General features: G+C 35.7%; 3 protein-coding genes across 5 annotated transcripts; 2 read left to right on the top strand and 1 right to left on the bottom strand.

Annotated features, from left to right (window-relative positions):
- The first annotated feature begins 97 nt into the window (after positions 1-97).
- LOC122347076 (endonuclease domain-containing 1 protein-like) lies at positions 98-3960 on the top strand. Its single transcript, XM_043242088.1, has 3 exons — positions 98-871; positions 1088-1393; positions 1986-3960. Exons 2-3 carry the CDS (start codon positions 1100-1102, stop codon positions 2616-2618), a joined length of 927 nt encoding a protein of 308 aa, XP_043098023.1. The 5' UTR covers positions 98-871; positions 1088-1099; the 3' UTR covers positions 2619-3960.
- A 468-nt stretch (positions 3961-4428) lies between these two features.
- Positions 4429-6441, top strand: LOC122347124 (endonuclease domain-containing 1 protein-like). Of its 2 annotated transcripts, none has more exons than XM_043242194.1 (4): positions 4429-4556; positions 4682-4727; positions 4823-5175; positions 5358-6441. In XM_043242194.1, the coding sequence occupies exons 3-4, from the start codon at positions 4894-4896 to the stop codon at positions 5862-5864; spliced, it is 789 nt and encodes a 262-aa protein (XP_043098129.1). In that variant the 5' UTR covers positions 4429-4556; positions 4682-4727; positions 4823-4893; the 3' UTR covers positions 5865-6441. The 2 variants fall into 2 exon arrangements, with proteins under 2 accessions (XP_043098129.1, XP_043098120.1); XM_043242185.1 differs by having other exon boundaries at positions 4430-4556; positions 4859-5175.
- A 1293-nt stretch (positions 6442-7734) lies between these two features.
- On the bottom strand, positions 7735-16229 carry slc29a4b (asolute carrier family 29 member 4b). Of its 2 annotated transcripts, XM_043241952.1 has the most exons (11): positions 16072-16229; positions 15181-15306; positions 14231-14362; positions 14009-14122; positions 13762-13890; positions 13600-13674; positions 12567-12835; positions 11636-11768; positions 10782-10969; positions 10458-10698; positions 7735-8940 (listed from the first exon to the last, which is right to left on the bottom strand). In XM_043241952.1, the coding sequence occupies exons 2-11, from the start codon at positions 15302-15304 to the stop codon at positions 8789-8791; spliced, it is 1557 nt and encodes a 518-aa protein (XP_043097887.1). In that variant the 5' UTR covers positions 15305-15306; positions 16072-16229; the 3' UTR covers positions 7735-8788. The 2 variants fall into 2 exon arrangements, with proteins under 2 accessions (XP_043097887.1, XP_043097895.1); XM_043241960.1 differs by lacking the exon at positions 13762-13890.
- Positions 16230-16559: the final 330 nt, after the last annotated feature.

The raw sequence follows: 16559 nt of genomic DNA, 5'->3' as shown, positions 1-16559 counted from the left end.
CGTATGGTTTACAAAGCTGGTTTCAATGATTTGCTTCTTTTCTCATGAACCCATCAAGGAAACACACATTACGTTGTAATTTGTTGACAGGTGTCTGATTATTTAGAGCTTCGATCTAACTTTTTGAGAGAAATCTTTGAAGTCTAAAAAATAAAGCATTCACAGATTAATGTTTAAATATCACAAAATGTTATAGATATATCTCATTAATGAATCATCCTCATGTCATTGTCACCGGTAAGATCCTCATTCATCTTTGGAGCACAAATTAAGATATTTCCGATGAAATCTGAGAGCTTTCTGACCCTGCATAGACAGCAACACAACTACCACACAACTATAAGAAAATAGTGCACGACATCAGTGGTTCGACCAAAAAATGTTATGAAGCCATGACAATAATTTTGGTTTGCAAAGAAATCAATCTCTTCTGTGTCAGTCTTTGCATGTTAATGAGAATATCATATAAAATTTCATTTATCATTTAGTTTTTCTTGGTTGCAATCTATAAACCGATCAAAATATAAATATTTAAGTCGAAAAACATACCGACTTTTAGCTTAATCATACTTTCAAATACTATTACACTAAATAAAAATGGGGGAAAGATTTTCTTCTACTTGCAAGAACGTAACTTTGATAAATATTGGATGTTGATTAATGATTGTGTCTCCAGCTGTTTCTTTAAAAGTAGCGATGGCCTCAGCAGATCAATAGTGCAGACCTGCTCGTTGGTTAAAAATCAGACGCAGTGCAATGTTGTGGCTCGCCTGTGAAAGCCTAGTCATGCTGTGTGAACGCTGTCCAGAAGAGCAGTGCAGCTGCCCAGCCTTCACATGACACGATAAGAAGGAGCTGATTGCATTACCAGGTATTTTAATCTTTATTGTTTAGTGCTTTAAAAGACTATTCCAGCATTATATTAGTTCCAGTGTTTAAAAATAAAACTTAAAATGAAAGCATGTTATTTACATTGTCACATTATTTTCTTTTTATAGCTTAATAGCTGCTCGCTCTTGCTCTAAATGTTATTTATATATGTGATTTAAGTATTGATAAATATTTATATTGAATCTTGATCTTGCAGAGAACTTGATCCATGATCTTCATCGTGATGTTTCTTCTTCGTGCGCTGATGCTGTCGCTTCTCTTCGGTGCATCGGCCAAAGTTGTGCAGGATTTTCAGAATGAATGCGGCCAATTCTTTGCAAACAGGAGATCACCAACAATATTTCCTGAACCACAATACAGGCAGATCTGCCAAGCTCTAAATAATGTTTATTATTATGCCACATTCTATGACACTGACAACAAGATCCCTGTGTACTCTGCCTACAAGTTTGAAGGACTAAAGGACTGCAAAAGAACAAACAGGTGGTACATTGAACCTCAAGTAAGTGAAATATTACCTTAAATGCTACTCTACGTTGGTTGGCTTCATTACAAATATACAGTAACAGTACTATGTTGGCTTTTTATCAGACTTTAAAGATTAGCTGTGAAATTTTGTGATTTTCAAAGTAAAGGTTTTGTTTTTCAAATAATATTTTTCAGCCCATAATGTAATACTCCATTCAGCATCCAGCTATTAGTCTTCTTTTACACTGTATTATAACTGAATTAAAACATAAATTATGATCTGAGACCTTGAATAGGTCCATTTGATTCTGAGGTCTACATGTCTCTACTTTGCAAAGTAATTCATAATTTATGAGTGCCAAGTAATGTGGCAAACCGCTTTAAAATCAAAAGAAACATTAGGATATTAAATAGGATAAATGATTCTAAAATAAAAGAGAGATTGATAATAATTATGTTTAGTGGTATAAAGCTGAATAGCATGAGTTGTATTTTGCTGTGATGAAGAATAACAATACATTTGCTGTACTTAAATGTTTGTGTCCCATATTAGTATGATTTTTTTTTCTCTTCCAACGTAAATTGTCCTTTTTAAGCTCTTATTTTCAATTGATTTACTATTGCAGCTTGACGACAAAAAAGAATCATCATCCATGAAATGTGAGAAAGATGTTAAAATACAACAACTTGGAGACCATCAAGCTCTTAATGGTGACTATGATAACTCTGGATACGACAAAGGTCATCTGGCACCAGTCTTCCAGGCACTGTCACAGAGCTGTGCTGATGCCACCTTCACTCTCACCAATGCTGCTCCACAAGACCGCTCTTTTAACCGAGGACAGTGGAAGAAACTAGAAAAAAGCATTGCGGAAGAACTGTCCGAGCAATGTCTATCAAAAAAATATTCGGTCTACATTGTGACAGGGGTGGTACCAGGTGCAAGTCAAATAAAAAATAGAGTAAAAGTGCCTAGTCACTTCTGGACCGCATACTGCTGCTTAGACAACAATAACAAATGTCAGATCTCAAGAGGGTTTATTGGAGAGAACAAGAATATTACTCCCAAAGACAAAACTGTGGGGGAATTAGAGAAAGATCTGACAACACTTTATAATGTTGGTTCATTTGAGTTGTTTGATAACTCTATAAAACTCCCACAGCAGAAACAAAGTGAACTCTTTCATAATAATAAAGCACCAGTGAGCTATTGTCTGAAAGAGAAACTTTATCAAATGTTTTCCTCGTTGTTATTGTGACTTCTGGTTTAATTGTAATTGTTAGCAGAGTCATTAAAAAAACTGAATTCGGATTTCACAAAAACTGCCTAATGTAAGTGTTTTTCAAAGAAGAGAAATCAAGAAAAAATAGTGGATGCTGTACAGTCTTTGATAGACATTAATTCACACTTACCCAGGTTTAGAGTAAGAACCGAAGCTTTGGAGAAAAATTTTATGATTAATTGCTATAGGAATTTGGGAAGCATCTCATAAAAATAAGGTGGCGTTGTCTGCTTACTGACTAAAAATATGCCCCGATCTGCTATACGGATACCTCGAATAGCACTTTCTCATATAAATATTGACAGTAGCTGCACGACATGGAGAAATAAATAGGAAGAAATATTGACACCCCTGCCTCACTCCTCTGGATAAACTAAACCTGGGTGAAATGCCATAATTTAATCAAAGCACTTACATTATTGTTTTATTTACTCTTCAAAAACATATCCACAAAACCAAATTTTACTAATGAATGAAACTGAAGTTCTAAAGAATCAAAAGCCTTTTGTAAGTCTAAGTAAAGAAGGAAGCGGTCCTCCTGAATCAATTCTGAATAGTCGAGTAAACCAATAATCAGTCTAGTCAGGGGGAGAGTCTCATTTTTGATGCTTTCTTCAAAAACCTTAAGTAAAAAAGGAGACAGTTCTTTAGAGAACTGTTTGTATAACTCTTGTTTTTAACCTACTAACTTCAGATAAGGACATTTCATTGTCACAAAAAATTCTGCCATCTCTTGTAACAGCCTTACAATTTTTAACAGTCTCTAGAAAAGTACAGGCTGCATTTTAAAATAAAGATTACTATAAAATTTAGCACAGAAAAAGTATTAGAACTCCCTCGTCCATCTATTTTTGTCTAGATCTAATGTAGACACCCTGTACCATATAAGTGTACATTTAATCTAATTTAGACTGCAGGTCAGCTTATCTGATTCAGAAAACAGCTCTGGGGATTTTAGAGGAAAGGATTGCAATTTTAGACACCACCTTAGTTCAAGTTTAGCTTAATGCATATACTGCTGAATGTTCCCAAATATTTACTAGTTTCAAACTTTATCAACTCCTACTGGCAACAAAATGAATCTGACACTAAAGCTCTTCTCCAGTACCGCTTAATCAGTAATGTAATATTCTTCTTAAAGGTGCTGTATGTTTTGAGCTTTTTCTGTGTTTATTGACAATATTACCGCAAGATAAATGTATCAGTCGTTGTTGGAAACATTGTATTGTACTAAAAGACTAAAATGTTGCTTTTCACAGCAAAGTGACAGACACTTACAACACAATAGAGAGAAATGATAAACACTTTCTGCATCTGTTTGTATTTACTCTTTTAAGAAAATCAGCAGTAGTCGTGAGATCTTACAGGACTGTGAAACTAATGTTGGCACAAATTCAACTTAGAAAAGGTGATACAGGAAGAACAGGAAGAGTTTACTCAGTGTGTTATCTTAGTGCCATCAAAGATTAATCTTGGAAAACACCTTGGGAAAATTCTTTTCCTCGTTCAAGAGAACAGGATCTATGTGAATAGAAAATGGTCGCCGCGTGGACCGAATTGGATGCCGCTCTGTCATTCTAGCAAAAAAACAAAAAAACAAAAAAAAACTATGATTATTCACCAGGCAAAAAAAAAAGTCTAGATGATTTGGGTGAAGAGGGCCACATTAGTTTGTAATATTCTGTATCCTGTAACAAATGTAATATATTGTTTACTTTATTTATTTTCCTAATCAAACACACTTAAGTGGACTTAAGCAAATTACTTCAAATATGTTTTGTAGCTATTGGGAGAAATGTTGTGGATCAAGTTTGTGCACCTCAAAAGTGTTTATATGTTGAAAGACACCATCGGGACGTTATAAATAATCACCCATCTCACCACAACAGCAGTGTTTCCTTGCCTTTGGTGACGGTATGTACTGTAATATCAATTGAGCAGTCTTTGGCTTTTTTGCCGATTAATTAACAGTAGATATTTACTTACTACATAGAATATATCATAACAGTTTCTTACATTCTCTCCTCATTGTTGCTCAGAAAGGTTAATAGCGTGATCTTGGACTTGTACTGCTATACATTTAAGGTAACGGGTTATATGTGATTATATATTATAAATATTTTGAGTAATATTTATTTTATAGTATTAATTTAATACAGCCTATATATAAATACACGCAGTTGTAGCAATTGCAAAAACTGTTGTTGTACCTGCGGAGAAATCGATCACTCATCAACTCCTCATCTTCATCATGATGTTTCTTCTTCGTGCGCTGATGCTGTCGCTTCTCTTCGGTGCATCGGCCAAAGTTGTGCAGGATTTTCAGAAAGAATGCGGCCAATTTTTTGCAAACGGGAGATCACCAACAATATTTCCTGAACCACAATACAAGCAGATCTGTCAAACTCTAAATGGTAATTGTTATTATGCCACACTTTATGACACTAGTAAAAAGATCCCCGTGTACTCTGCCTACAAGTTTGAAGGAGTAATGGGCTGCACAAGAACAGACACGTGGTACGTTGAACCTCAAGTAAGTGAAATATTAATTGATCTAAATTAATTGTTAATTGCATGTAGCCAAAACATTTGAAATAGTGCATAGTGACATGCATGCCAGCTGGAATAATACTAGGAAAATACATTTGTTTTTGTTTTTTCTCATATCTAATATATCTCAAGTGTTTACGTTCTCTTATGTTTGATAAAACGTAGATTGATGATATTACGAAAGGAGGAAATATGGACTTTTCGAGGACTGTGTATATACAACAGCGTGGACTCTATCAAGCTGTCAATAGTGATTATGAGGGTTCTGGATACGACAGAGGTCATCTGGCACCGGTCTACCTGGCAAACTCACAGAGCTGTGCTGATGCCACCTTCACTCTCACCAATGCTGCTCCACAAACCAAATGTTTTAACAGAATTTTTTGGTTTGAAAAAGAACAATCACTGGCAAATAAACTGAAAAAGGATTGTTTTTCACAACAGGTTTACATTGTGACAGGGGTGGTACCAGGTACAACAAACATAGCAAATAGAGTGAACGTGCCCAGTTATTTCTGGACTGCATACTGCTGCTTAGACAACAATAAAAGATGTTCAATCTCAGGAGGATTTATCGGGAGCAATGAAAATGACTCCAAAATTAGGGAAATGAACGTAGCTGATTTACAGAGAGAGTTGACAAAACTTTATGGAAAAACATTTCAATTTTAGTTTCAATAATAATACTAAAAACAGAAAGGGCTTACATAAAATAGTGTGATTTGCAATACTTATTTTGAGTGATATTTTATGCAGATTGTATTTTCGTTACAATTATAATCCTTACTGTCAAAATCATAAAACCTTGTGCCAGATGGCATTGATTTTTTTTTTCATATATTTTTTACATTTCTAATATTATATGTTATATATACTATATTATATATGTTATATATATTATATGCATTTAATTTAATATAGAATAACATAAAGAGAGTGACAATTGTCTGTAGAATCATAATGAAAATGATTTGATTTTAACTTTTAGCATTATAATATATTAGCTGTAAAACTATCGACTTCTTATACCTATAATAAAAATCATTAATACTGCAAACTTTGTACTGGAAGCTTGTGTAAATTTTTTTTACATAACCAGATGTTGTTAGTTTATATGGTATCTGACTGTATCAGACAGCACAGTAAAAAAAAAACAAAAACAAAATGGACCGGTCATTTTTACCAGGATATTAACCATTTCTGTAAACCTCAATGCAATTCAAATTAATAAATAAATAAATAAATAAGGGAATTTCTTTCCCTTTTTTTTTCTTTACAAAGAATCATATAAATTATGCCGAGTCATTCTTGAGAAGCGTGACAAAGCAGGGTCCAAAATTGAAAAAAATAAAACCTTACAAGAAATTACATTTATGTATCTTGTATGTACTAAGCTACTGATCTATGCTTTGATTCAACTTCCCAGCTTTTTAGCTTGAACTATGTAATATAATTTCAACCGTACCTTTAACAGCATTCAAGGTGTTTTTAACATTTCAAAACACATTGTCATGTTAGCAGACATATTACACTTCCACACGTGACCAACAGTTCCACTACAAATATGAAAAATGAAACATTATCAAACTATTAATCTGATGGAGGTGACACATCTGACGGTGGCGATGAAAACCTGAATTTGTAATAATTTAACTATAAAATACATAAAAATCAATCAATTACTGTATTAAAAGAAATACAAGAAGAAGTGAGTATGTTATTCTTTCTTAAGCTTTTTATTCAATAGTCACATTTAAGTATTTTTATATATCATTGGAACATAAAATCTGTGGTGGTGACATCTGACGGTATGACAATTTTTTTTTTTTTTACAAAACTAAATAGTTCATGTAGCAGCCATTTTTTTTTCTGTTGATTCTGGATGCTAACGGAACCTGTTTCAGGAGAATAAAATTATTTTAATATTTCAAATCATTTTCTCAGAAATTGGAAGATGGTGTTGACGTATCATGGTTTTAACACAGGAAATATTAACATTAGGATTTAAAATATAAAACTTAGCAGAGCCTGTCTGACACTGATGTAACTCTGAACTGTGACTAGGGGGTCCTTTAGAGAGACAGCTGCGCCTGATATTGCCGGATTTTACTACATTTTAATGAATATCTGACGAAGTTAACAAAAAGTGGGGACACAACTTTAAAACCTTATGAAACTATCACATGTCCCTGAAAAACAACCTTGCTTTGATATGAGATATTATTAAAACAATTTAATCATTATTAATTTTAAAGCATATGAATAATTGAACCCTTCTCTGTGCAGTGTTAGATGTTGTGAGAGGACAATAAGAGTCATAAATCTGGTATAATGACATTGAATGGGATAAATTGTTAAATACATTCTATTATTAATTCCTCATAACATTTAAAATTGATAATATTTATATATATATATATATTTTTTTTACATCTAATTGCAGTTATACTTGCTGGACCTGTTTCACCCATGTCTCAGGGAGTATATATTTGAATCAGCATCAATGGAGGAAAATAACAACAAAAATGTAAGAAAAAAGTGCGAATTTTGAATTTTGTTTATTAGAGTAAAACAGTTTAGATTTCATTGATTGGTTTTTTTATTTACTGGAATAAAATGATCTCGACTCTGAACAGTACTCTAAAAGTGCCCTAAAAATGACAACCTCCAATTTTTATTAGCCATTTCTCTCTTTTATTGACAGAAACGGTGTAAAAACAACAGGAAATGAGGGGATGACGAGGGAAAAGGACTCCACTAACTGCAGCCTTCTACTTCCCAAGCTGCTACAAGAATTGCTGTATTTGGGAAAGTCTGTAAGATTCATGGCATCAGATCATCAAAACGTTTTTCCATGACATCGAGCGACTATACCATTGTTTTTCTATGTAAACACTAAGGTTTTCTATGTAAGCACTAAGTTAAAATAAGCTCACATTCGAAAAATGCTTTCCCCTCATTCCACCCATTGTGTGTTAACTGTGCGCCCTGTCCACCTTCAGGTTTACCTGGCCATCGTGTCCAAAAAAATCCAACGGCATAGTTAGTTTGACATCTCAGTCAAACTACATCTTTCTGTTTAGTGAGTGCATTTTGGCCAGAATACGACATTTTGTTAATAATTGTTTTAAATAGGTCAAAGTGGAAGGCCATGAGCTAAAACAAGACATCAACACAGCTACATCGACCAGTTATAAAGTAGAGCTACACAGCATATCTATAAATTACACATGGTAGCCAAACATTTAAACATGACAGGAACGGTCATACATCAATTCATTTAACAATTCAATGATTATTCAGACAGTCTCATATAACACTCATATAACACATTTTATCTGAGCCAACTGAACAAATCAACATACAGTATGTAGCTGCTCACCAGCACATGTCGCGTTTTGAATGCTGGTCCCTAGAATGAAATGCTAATATGCTGGTGTCCCAAACTGGGATTCTTCGCTCGCCAAACCAGCAAACCAACCTGGACCAGTATGCAAACTCTGGTCTAAGCTGGTGTTTTCAGCAGGGACAGTCTCTGGAAATGTTCTTTATTCTTATGTTAACATCTATACAAACAGTGCACGTGTGAGAGACACTCAGTGGCCGGGCACGTAGCTCTGTAATGTGAGTGTGTTGTTGAGCTTCGGCGTGTGAGTCGAATGTGCCTGTGAGGTCAGGCTGTACGTTGAGTAAGACACAGCAGAGCCCAGCATCAGTCCAGCCATGTATGATACAGTCATAGTGTTCCCTGTAAAAAAAAAAAAAATATTGGGAAAAAATCACAATAATATGTAAATATCAGTTGCTGGAATTCTTTTTTTAAATTTACACTGTGTACAACTTCCCTAGCAACTAGCAGTTGAGACTTAAATCTATCACTTGCTTTTGGATGGATAGGATGGTTGAGGAGTTTCGCCACCTTCAATGAGTCAAAATAATTCGATTTGAACAGTTCTGCAGCTATTACCTGGATGGGATGAATTTTAATTATTATTATTATTATTTTTATTTTTAAAAATTGCTTAAATTCGACTACATTATTGTATGTTTGATTCTTTTTAATCTAAATAATTAAACTTTTTATTTACATTTTTTAATTTACACATATATGGTTATTAATTATGTATAAATAATATAAATGCTAAATTAATACATAGGGTTTAAAACATTATTTATAATCTATTAATTCATCTATCTGATAATGTCTAAAAATATTATAATTATGTCTACTAAGCTCTGATAATCTATGAAATATGTTAACAGAGTATGCAAATCGTAATAAAATAATAAGACCATATGGTTCACCCAAGAATTCTGTCATAATTTACCCAAGTTTTTCTAAATCTAACTAAACAGCTTTTTGACCTTTTAAGTCAAACAGTTCACTGTAAACAACTGATATGCTTCTTTACAAACTATGCATTCATTGATACTAGATAGACCATTGATAACTTTAGTCTGTTTACAAACATTTGGTATAATATATTATGTATTAGCATACATCCTGTGCAACATATGGACCGAAAATGTGTCTATAGACTATCTGCACATAAAGGGATGCATCTGTGACTCCACCCCAAAATAAAAAGCATTCAGAGGTTGTCTTCCATCAGTGGTTCAACTGTAATGTAATGAAGCAACGAGAATACGTTTTGTATGGAAATAAATGTGAATGAAAAATGTGTTCGCTCTACTGTGTCAGCCCACAATTTTCGATGATTTCTACGTCGAAACCACTAATGGCAGATGGAGCATTCAGACAATGTTTTTCATTCTTTTCTGGACAGCGTTCACTACTTGGCAGTCAATGGGACAGTAACAAGCCTCTCGGTTTTCATCCAAAATAGCGCCAATTGATTTCTGAGGATTAACAGAGCTTTTAGGGGTTTGGAATGACATGGGGGTAAGTGATTAATGAAAAAAATATATTTTGAGCTGGAGTAACCCTTTATTGTTACGTCCGGATTTAGTTAATTACCTTGATGTGCGGCCATATTGGCACTATGTTAGCAGGATTTTCTTCTATTTATAGGCAGGCTATTTGCACTTATTATATCTAAAACCTCAAACAGCCGATATACATTTAAAACAGTATGGACATTCGTAGTGATTCGTGACAAAAAATATTGGCTCAGTTACTTAAGATTTAACAGCGTATTACAAATATTAGCTATTTATTTCTGATCTGAGGACAGCTGTTTTAAGCTGTGATATGCTAAAGAGAGCATCAAATGTAATGGTGTATTTGCTCCGATAATTACTCACCTGCCACTTCTCTCTGCTGAAGCGGCACCTTGCCTGCCGCCTGTATCATTGGTACAGAGCCAAGGTAACCGTTACTGATTCCCAGCATCAAGGACAGGCCGCAGGGCCAGGCTGGGTGCGCCAGCAGGGGGCGCTGCACGGGTGACACGCACATCACAAACAGAGGCAAGAAGAGAACGCGCAAACACGAACACACCAGCAGCTGCACACCACCCCACTCGTACGGACACGCTGCCAAGATCTAAAGAGAGAAATAAAGAGATTTGAACAGCTTTTTAAATAACACTGTATGCTTGTATGTGACGTAAAACAACTTGATTTCACCTTGCCCACGAAGTCTGCCATGTTGAACAGAGCCATGGTGAGAATAGGCAGCCATTCTCCCAGTGTAGCGTTACGTAATTCTGACTCCAAACCAGGGAACAGACATAGCGTGATGAAATATGTCACCAAAATGGAGAGCATGTAGGGCCAGATCACCCGGGCAACCGCACACCTCCGACCCAGCAGCTCTGTAAGAAAAGCCAGCATATGTAACGTCAAAAATCTACACTAAAGGTTAAGTAAACGTACGGCAACAGTTCACCAAAAATGCTTACCTTCAGGCCATCAGGAATCTAAAGGAATCTTTTGTTTTTTCATCAGAACTGATTTGGAGAAATGTATTGCATGACCTGCTCACCGACAGATCCTCTGCCATCAGAATGAGAGTCCAAACAGCTGATAAAAACACCCATAATCCACAAGTAATCCACAGTGAAAAGAACCGTCCCCTGTTGTACTCTTACATCAAAACTATTTAGAATTGCTCATAAATGGTGCTTCATCTATGCATTTTTCTCTCCTGATTCTTTTCACTGGAGAAAGCAATATCATAGAGAACGGTTTAGAATTAAAAATGCCTTAATGATTGATTTGCTTCTTACAAACATGCAGCTTTTCACAATACGTGAACCGATAAACTGGAGTGGATTATTGTGATGTTTTTATCAGCTGTTTGGACTCTCGTTCTGATGGCACCCATTCCCTCGCTAAGGATCCATTGATCCTCTACACCTTGGATGGCCTGAGGGTGAGTAAATTCTCAGTGTATTTCTTTTTATATTTGTGTGAACTATAACTTTATTTTGTAGTATGTTCACTGAAGCTACAGTTTTCTGATTAAACCTATAGCTCACCCTTCACGCTCATCCAGCTCCTTTTGGTGTCTGGTTTTGGCACATCAAATCTGACGTATATTCCATCTCCATGGGAACAGTTACCCAGATTAACTGCATCAGCTTCGTCAATTGTACTCGATGCCACTCCATCCTAAAAAGCCACGAGTCAACGTCAATTTTATCTTTAAGCAAATCATCCTAAACAATGGCTGTCTCAAAATCAGGATGAGCTGTCTACTGCTTACGGCGAATTTAGGGGAAATAAACATTTTATATTGATGCGTAACCATTTTCTATCAGAATGTTTTAGAAATAAATAAAAAACATGTCTAGGAAATAGTTCACCTAAAAAATGAATATTCATCATTTTCTCACCCTTAAGTAGTTCCAAACCTGTATGAACTTTGTTTTGCCGAACACAAAGGGAGATATTTTGAAGAAAATTTATAACCAGGCTGTTTTGGGTCGCCATTGACTTCCATAGTAAGAAAAAAAATACTATGAAAGTCAACGGTGACCCAAAACAGCCTGGTTACAAATTTTCTTCAAATGATCTTCCTTTGTGTTCAGCAAAACAAAAAAAATGATACAGATCTAGAGTAAATGATGACAGAATTTAAATATTTGGGTGAAATCCTTTAAGCACCCTTCTTCACAAGAAGGTCTATGACCTTGGATAGGTTTGTCATAGTGCATTGTAGGGTTGTCTTGTATCAGTGAAAGTGAAAAAAGGCTATTTATGTAGGAAGCTTATTCAGTTTTGAAAAACAACAAATTACGACCATTTTGTTGCCATGCTTTACGGTCATAATTTCCTGCAATGTAAGAAGAAAAATAGTTAGCAACAGCACAGTCCCACGGAAACCTTTAAAACCGGTCAGTAACCTATGGATAAAGAACCCACTGCCAAAAATCAAGTGGAAAGAATTATTTCTATGTGTGAACTTACCTCTTCTTCTGCACCGCTGTCATAATGTATCTGATAGCCACTGTGCTTTTTGGTCATAACATTATTAATCTGTCCTTTGAGCCAGCTGTTGCGAGCTCTTTCGGTGTGATAACGGACAAAGTGAGTCCGTCGAACCACCACGTGTAACAGAAAACAGAGCGTCTCTATCGAGACAGAGAACAGGAAGAAGATGATGGTGTTGTTCTTCTCGTCTTCCACCAGCAGCTTCGTAAAAATGCGGCTCAAAGAGACAATAACTCCTGCAGTGCCTGAAACAACCATAATTGACGGAAAAACTACATCAGCTGTAATACAGACAAATAAAATATGGTGATAAAATTTGGTAAATTCATCATTTTGATTAAAAAAAATTTTTTTATCACTAATTCATATTTTTATAAAATAAAAAATAGAATTCTCATTACTGTAATGTGATTTTTTCAATTGCATTTAGATCTCTCATTTAATATTATAATGTAAAAATAAAATATACATTTTTTTACCCCAAAATTAAAATTTGTCCTCTAATCATAAGATTGCTTTGTAAAGTGAACAAATATGTTGCATTTTGATGTGGAAAGACAACACTGTATGAACTTTTCCACTGGAGGAAGTGCTATTATGGATAATTATATTTTGTTCAGAAGTTAAAATGCCTTGATGGATTTGTTTCATGGTGTGGATTAACTTATGATGGTTTTATCAACTGTTTGAACTCTCATTCTGACGGCACCCATTCACTGCAAAGGATCCATTCATTTAAGTGATGTCATGCATTTACATATTGGCTGGACGGTGAGTAAATTCTCAGTAAATTCCTCTTTAGATGTCCTGTGAATGAGAAATATTTTTGTCAAACTTTAATTTTTGGGTAAACTTTAATTGCTATATTAATTACTATTACTGAGAATATTAATAGGCAATATAAGTTGAACGAAGATGCATTAGAGTAATGAGAATGGGGTACAATAACACTTTTAGTCTAATATAATGTTTATAATTTCAGTTATGTGGTGATGGAAGTTCAGCTCACTCTCTCCAGTCATCACGCCCTGTGTGTACCTCTTGGGCAGCATCCCAGTGTAACCATAGAAACTGGACTGTTGCACTGTAAAGGTCGAAAGGACAATGTTTACAGATCACAAAAGCACAATGTAGGCCAAAGGCAAGAGCACGATTGCTTGTATATACTCACCTGTGCATCCAAATGCAACAATGGCAATTGCAGCCAGAGTGAGAGCATAGGACTGCTGAGTGTTAAACAGCTCCAACCAGACATCAAATACACTCACAAACACCAAAGGTCCCAATGCAAATAGATATCCTATTCATGCAACACAGGATATTTAGTGATTTTGCAACTGATACGCATAGAAAATAGTGCGGAGGAGCTCGCGAATTTGTCTTAGACTTTATTTTGAGGTGTTTTTGCATGTTCTCACCCACACAGATGCGAGTGTTTAAGCTCAGCCTCTCCACGAATGCGTTGTTCACGATGACAGCACTGAGAGCCACCAGAATATACGTCAAACTCATGTCGAACACAATAGAGGTGCCTGACAATGGAAGAACGTGCAATGCATAGTTGTCACTTATCTACCTATCTGCTCTGCGAATTTAATTTGGCCTTTCCTGTGATGTGCGACAGGTCGGTTGCATCACACCTGAGAATTTGCGGTGAAGGTAGTCCACATCGGTGATGAAACTATTGTACGGCAGCAGAAAGCCGACACCAGCCAACAGCATGGCAAAGTAGATGCCATGGTAGCGATCATCGGGAATGGATTCCTCTGAGTCTGAAAAAAAGACACGAGCTTATACAGCAACCAGAAAGACAGAGCAGCTAAGACCTGTTATCTATAAATAAAAATCAACTCTTTTGTGCATGAGGGTGTCTTACGCTAATGCAGGGTTTCCCAAAATAGGATTTGCAAACACCCAGGGGGATTGTAAGGAAACTGCAAAGGGTTTGGGACTTGACCAAAAAGCAAATAATGCCCAAAAATGAATGAAATAGTAATGCAATAATAATAAACTATTTAAAAAGTAAACAATTGAGATAATATTTTTATAACCAACATCGGAGAACCGTGCATGTATGTGCTGTTGAACAATTTAAATATTGGCTTAAAATCTCAGAGGGAACATTAATGACATTTTGATGTCAAAGGGGTTCGGCTGACAAAAATGTTGGAAATATTGGGAATTTATTAGAATTTTGGGAAATTCAAGCACTATATCCACATCCATATCAATGAGAACCATGTATGCATCGTATACATCAATATATGTGGTTAATTGACTAATTAAAATTGGACTGTGTCTTATGGTGTGACATAGCAAAAATGTAGAAAAAGGAAAAAAAACGTACAAAAAACATACGAAAAATGCATATTAATTCTCAGAGTTACAAATAGCATTAGAGAAGTTCATCTTCAATCTTAGTTGTTGTTTTTTTTAAGTCTGTCACACCATATACACCCATATACACACTTATGCATTTTGTAAGTGCGATTTAATGCATTATTATGTGTATGCAATTTTTTACGACCCTTATATCAGTATATTCGGTTATTGCTTGACATTAACTGGATTGTGCGTATCTGCAACTCACCCTGAGCACTGTGAGCTTTTATCCTACCCCTCTTCTCCTCATCTGGCAGCTGACTAAAGCTGAAATTGGTGATCACAGGCTTCTCTTTTCCCTGCCGATTCCTGCTCCACTCCTCTGAGTACATATCTGGGAAAAATGTCAAATTTCACAGATGGGAAAATCCATCAGGGCAGATTAATTAATTGGCGTTATCATGCATGCTTATAACATAACTGCTAATAACAGACATAAACAATCACGATAAATTTGTGTGCATGTGTGCGTATAGATAGCAAGCGGACTTACTCTCTAAATCAGATCTAAATAATTAATTCAAATCTCATGTCGCAAATTGTAATGCACTGATACATAATATCTGAGAAATATTAACTGGAGTAAAAAAAGTGTGACAACTTGCCCCAGCATCTCCGCAATGCCTAGGCTATGCTGTGCAGGAAAAAATCACTTCTTTTGTTTTATGCAACCAAGCATTGCAGTGGCTCTTTATCTGTTCCTACACCTGTTTTCCTTTGAAGCATCTGTGCATGAATGTGCCGTTTCCCTCCTACCAGTTGACTTCGTACGCGCGCGGTTTAAATTTTCACGGCACGTTATGAAACGCACCGAGTCAGTTTATTCTAGGTGATAAACGCGAGATTAACATCGACACGTCGAGGTCACCTGACACGTCCACCAAAGCTATTTTTAGACATATGGATCCTCAACGTCAAGCCTGTAGTGTATTTCTTACGGCGGGAAAATAAAATTGCGAACCTATATCGCATTGCTGTTGGATCATTTGTCTCGTGCCGTATGCACATTCGCAATTAAGTGCGATCGACACGTACGATAATAACTGAACATCAATCCGAGCGGTCGCGCGCTCTCGTGAATGGATAACAGGTCTCCTACCTGATGTGTCAGTGTCATTCACTTCCTCACACGCGAATAATCTTTGAACTACGATCCAGGGTGTCGTTTTCAAGCGGTCTTATTTGAGGATGCACGCTTTCTGCTCCCTCTTTCCCTCTCGAGGCTCCCCGCCCTCCTGCGCAAGTCACGGAATCATCACGCGCTTAACAATCGATTACCGGGGCTAGTTGTCACACTTTCTAAGCACGCGCTTCATTTCTATATTAACGCATACCTTACACTATTGGCCACAAAACTATTGAAAATTATTGAACATTTCCACATTGCCCAGGAAATTATATGTTCATTATTACTATCATCATCATCATCATCATCATTATTATTATTATTATTATTATTATTATTGACAGTTCAGTCCACACTGCATGAGGTAATTTGTCACAATACAAACCTGCTTTTTTATCATTGATTCGAGATTGATTTAATGAACGGATGAATGAATGAATGAATGAATGAATACATTTAAA

This window comes from Puntigrus tetrazona, chromosome 1 (assembly GCF_018831695.1).
Source record: "Puntigrus tetrazona isolate hp1 chromosome 1, ASM1883169v1, whole genome shotgun sequence".
NCBI classification, from domain to species: Eukaryota; Metazoa; Chordata; class Actinopteri; order Cypriniformes; family Cyprinidae; genus Puntigrus; species Puntigrus tetrazona.
This window is presented reverse-complemented; position numbering and strand designations above follow the sequence as displayed.